Here is a 4,811-nt window from a genome sequence, read left to right as displayed (position 1 = left end):
CCACTCACTCTTAACATATCACTGCCGCCAAGAACTAGGAACATGTCTTTCGTTCTTCACAGATACTTAAGAATATTCTTCACCGTAATCCAATGGGCTCTGCCAGGATGTCCCAAAAATCATCTAACCATGATCAAAACATAAGACACATCAGGGCGAGTACAATTCATTACATACATGATCAATCCTACAGCCGAAGCATATGGGACTCGACTCATATCAGCTATCGCTTCATCAGTACTTGGAATTTAAGTCTTACTCAACTTCATAGTACTATGAATGGTCAATTCCCCTTTTATTTAAATACTCCATACTGAAATGTGTATTTATCCAAGTATGTACTCTGGCTAAGACCAATAAGATGATTCTTTCTATCCCGATGAATCCTTATTCCCAAAATATAGGACGCTTCCCTAGATCCTTCACAGCGAAACCTTTTCCAAGTCAAGACTTAACTTCTTGCAAAGTTGGAATGTAGTTTCCTATAAGGAGTATGCCATCAACATACAATACTAGGAAAGTCACTATACTCCCACTATCTTTGACATATACACATGACTCATCTTCACTTCTAGAGAACCCAAACTCTTTGACTTTCTCATGGAAGCAACGATTCCAACTGCGAGATGTTTATTTCAATGCATAAATGGATTTCTCAAGCTTACACACCCTATCAGGAAACTTGGCATGTACAAAACCCTCTGGATGACTCATGTAAACGTCCTCAGATAACTTTCCATTCAGGAAAGTGGTTTTAACATCCATCTGCCATATTTCATAATCATGAAACGCAACTATGGCAAGCATGATCCTAATAGAATTTATCTTAGCTATTGGTGAGAAGGTCTCATCATAGTCAATCCCTTGGGTTTGATTAAAGCCCTTCACAACCAACCTAGCTTTATAGGTTTGTACTTTCCCATCTATGTCAATCTTTTTCTTGAAGATCCATTTGCATCTGATTGTCTTTCGACCAGGTACATGATCAACCAAGTTACACACTTGGTTATCATACATGGACTGAATCTCACTGTCTATTGCCTCCTTCCATTTAGCATCTTCAGGGCCTGACATTGCTTCCTTGCTGTTAGCAGGTTCATCTAAATTTACTAGTGTTCTATCATTGATAAGCGTATCACCATCTGACGTAATATAGAAACCATAGAACACAGGTTGCATGCTAACCCTACTGGAATGACAAAGGGGTAATGAGTTGTCAACTGGCTCAACTGGAACTTCTTCCTCATGTTGAGTGCCAGTGTTGTATGAGGTTCCTTCATTGGATGAATCTTGAATTCTTCAAGATCAATAGCACTCCCACTGCCCTGTCTAAATATGAGCTCTCTCGCGAAAGACTCCTCTTCGAGCTACGAAGACCAAGTTCTCACTAGGTCTGCAGAACAAGTATCCAAAGGACTTTTGTGGGTAGCCAATGAAATAACACTTATTGGCTCTGGGTTTAAGTTTGTCATGCGTCTCTCGTCTTACGAGTGCTTCACTACCCCAAACCTTGATATGTGTGAGCGAGGGAGCCTTCCTTGTCCACATCTCATGAGGTGTTTTGGCAACCTTCTTGGTTGGAACAAGATTCACAATATGGGTGGTTGTCTCTAAGGCATACCCCTAGAAATGAATAGGAAGAGAAGCTCGAATCATCATGGAACGAACCATATCTAGTAAGGTTCGATTAATCCTCTCAGCCACACCATTAAGTTATGGTGTTATGGCAGGATTCAATTGTGAAACGTTTCCATATTCCTTGAGATAGTCGTGGAACTCGATACTAAGATACTCACCACCTCTGTCAAATCTGAGCATCTTTATCTTCCTGCCTAATTGATTCTCGACTTCGTGCTTAAACTCTTTGAAGTTTTCAAAAGTTTCTGATTTATGTTTGATAAAATAGATATGACCATATCTGCTATAATCATCCGTAAATGTCACATAATATCGATTAGCATCCTTTGTGGTGGATCTAAATGGGCCACATACATCCGTATGTATTAGGTCAAATAATCCTTCACCTCTTGCAGATGATCCAGTGAAAGGTGATTTTGTCATCTTGCCCAAGAAACAAGATTTGCATTCATCATCTGTCCTAAGATCAAGTGATTCCAACACTTCATCCTTTTGGAGTTGGGTAATACGTTTATTGTTTATGTGACCAAGACGAGAACGCCACAAACACGCCTTGTCCATACCATTAGACGAATCAATATGAAACACATTATTGCATAGATTATAAACACAAGTCACATTTTCATACACACCATTACAAGGTAAAGTTTCATACACAAGTCAGAGTTTCATACACACCATTAAACGTAAAAACATCATTATGAAAAGTAGAAATAGATCCAATATCATTATGTTTCGTGTCATATTCGACGAATAACAACAATTAATCAAATTAACCCTAACACCACTACCGAGCACAAGTTCATAAGTCCTAATATCTGTAACAGGTGAAGATCAACTATTCCCCATGATTAGGTTCAACCTTCCATGCTCCACTTCCTCACTTTTTCTTAATCCCTGCAAATCAGAACAAATGTGGAAACCACATCCTGTATCAAGGAACCAAGAATGAGAAAGTTGTGTGTTATTAACTTGAATACAGTAAATACATGAAGAGGATGCGTTGATTTTACCATCCTTCAAGACCTGCAAGTATTTCATACAACTTCTTCTCCAATGAACCTTTTCGCCAAAATGGAAGCAAGTGGTATCTTTTGGATCACTAATCGTAGGGACATCAAAGTTGGGATTTGACTTGGACCTACTACTAGACCCTCCAACATGAACCTTCCCTTTCCTGCTAGATTAGGAATGAGCCTTCCTCTTTTTCCCTTTTTCAGATCCAATGGCCAGGACATGAGTACTTGTTGCAGAATGAGCATGATTTTTCTTCATCCCGGACTCAACAGCTTGCAACAAGTTATGGAATTGAGTGAATGTCATCTCCGTGTTGTTCAAATGATAAGTCAAAATGAACTGATCATAACTAGGAGGTAAATAGTTAAGGACCATTTCAACGGCTAACTCCTCGTCAAACGACACATTGAGCCTTTGTAGTTGCTTCACGTACCTTTTCATTTTTGGTATGTGAGGGCAAACAGATTCTCCTTCCTTGAGCTTGCATGCCATAAGAGATTTGACCACTTCGAAGCGCTCTTGTCTCGCCTTCTTGTCGAACTTTCTAGCAAGGTCGAGAGTCATCTCATGTGTCCAATAGTCCTCATAGAACTTGGGCAGCTCAGGTGCCATATTGGCCACCATGATACAAGCGACCTTTGTGACATCATCAGAGTGTTTGTTGAATGAGGCGATTTCCTCAGGAGTAACGGTGGAATGATCGATTTCAACAAGAGGCTTTTCGAGGACATGTTGCTTTCCCTCGTATCGAGGAGTCATATTCAAATTCCTCATCCAGTCCATGTAGTTGGGACCAATGAGCTTCTCTTTTGACATAATCGAAAGTAGTGAGAAGTTTGAGTTGGAGGGGCGGATTGAGTAGTAGCGAGATCACCGTTTCCAAACATCTATATAAAGAGACATAGTTTTTAGTTAGTGATATAAATCCTCAATATTTTAACCCAATAATAAATATTCAAGGCTAGGATCCAAAAATACGATTCACAATAAAGAAGAGAGATGTTATAATCTAACTGCAAATTTATTAAGGTAGGTAATACAAATTTACCAATTTCAATCTAGTATGAAACTCCTAGATCGTTTGAGATTCATTGAATCTTATCAATGACATGTTTAATTGTCACATCCCCAATTTCACGGCCAGAAAAGACCGATTTGTTTATGCTTTATTTGAAAATCATAGTATACTTTTGAAGAAATATGTTGCAGAATTTGTTCCCAAAAATATGATAAAGAATTTATCAAAGCATTTCTGAAGAAATGTATTTTCATTATATTAAAAACCTCGGGATGTCATTGTCAATATAGATCAAAAGCTTAAAGAGAAACAACATAAACCTTACAACATTCTATTTATTTCTACCGGCCTATAATCCATAATCCCTCATCAGATCATCGCATATATGCTCTAGTGCCACTACCTATAATACAATAAACTGAGTGGGTCAGGCTTGGGAGCCTGGTGAGCACATAGGGTTTTCAACCCACAATAATTAAGTTTATTAATTTCATCAAATCAATCAACCCGATTACCCATTCCTGTTATCCTCACTTTCTGTCCCTAAATCATCTAAATTAAGGGACCTAGCCTATGGATCATCATCGGGATGACAATACTACTTAAGGGATTCCTTAGAAATATATGTCAGTAAGGAAATCATGAGGGGGATGGAGTACACCGGCGAACACATCATTCACAAACACCTACATGTTGCGAGCCTTCCAGCGTTCCACTAGACTGTCTAGAATAGTCTGTGGTCGTCATCTATACTCCACTAGATGACTAAGTCAGCTTAAATATCGAGGCCTCTCATTATTTTAATTCATCGCTTATCATTTATTTCATCTACCCATCTTTACCCATCATAATTATAGGTATAAAATACATATACAGTTTAAATCAAATAAAACATGCATATTTTTATCATCCAGCATAGATATCAAGAACACAAATAATATGCACACATAGCACATAATTTATATTAAATACTTCATATCTATGTGTAAGTTGAAAGTAACTATGCACTCACTTGTTAAAGTGATGATTCCAAACTCGGGCAGCGCTTCGCTTCTAACAATTCTATTTTCCTTCGACGAAACCTAGTATCATTACCGCTAGATTTTAGTCTAATACTTATTGTGACTATTCAACCACT

At 38.2% G+C, this 4,811-nt stretch overlaps 1 protein-coding gene across 1 annotated transcript; it reads right to left on the bottom strand.

Moving 5' to 3' along the window:
• Positions 1–2,823: 2,823 nt before the first annotated feature.
• Positions 2,824–3,471, bottom strand: LOC145130067 (uncharacterized). Its single transcript, XM_079064926.1, has one exon. The coding sequence runs from the start codon at positions 3,469–3,471 to the stop codon at positions 2,824–2,826; it is 648 nt and encodes a 215-aa protein (XP_078921052.1).
• Positions 3,472–4,811: the final 1,340 nt, after the last annotated feature.

This window comes from Lactuca virosa, chromosome 8 (assembly GCF_052849685.1).
Source record: "Lactuca virosa cultivar CGN04683 chromosome 8, Lactuca_virosa_CGN04683_v6, whole genome shotgun sequence".
Lineage (NCBI taxonomy): Eukaryota > Viridiplantae > Streptophyta > Magnoliopsida > Asterales > Asteraceae > Lactuca > Lactuca virosa.
Note: the sequence above shows the minus strand (reverse complement) of the source record. Positions and strands in the feature narration are given on the sequence as shown.

What these genes read in the sequence shown, in the direction of transcription:
- LOC145130067 (XM_079064926.1), bottom strand. Translation starts at nt 3,471, where the DNA reads ATGTCAAAAGAGAAGCTCATTGGTCCCAACTACATGGACTGGATGAGG.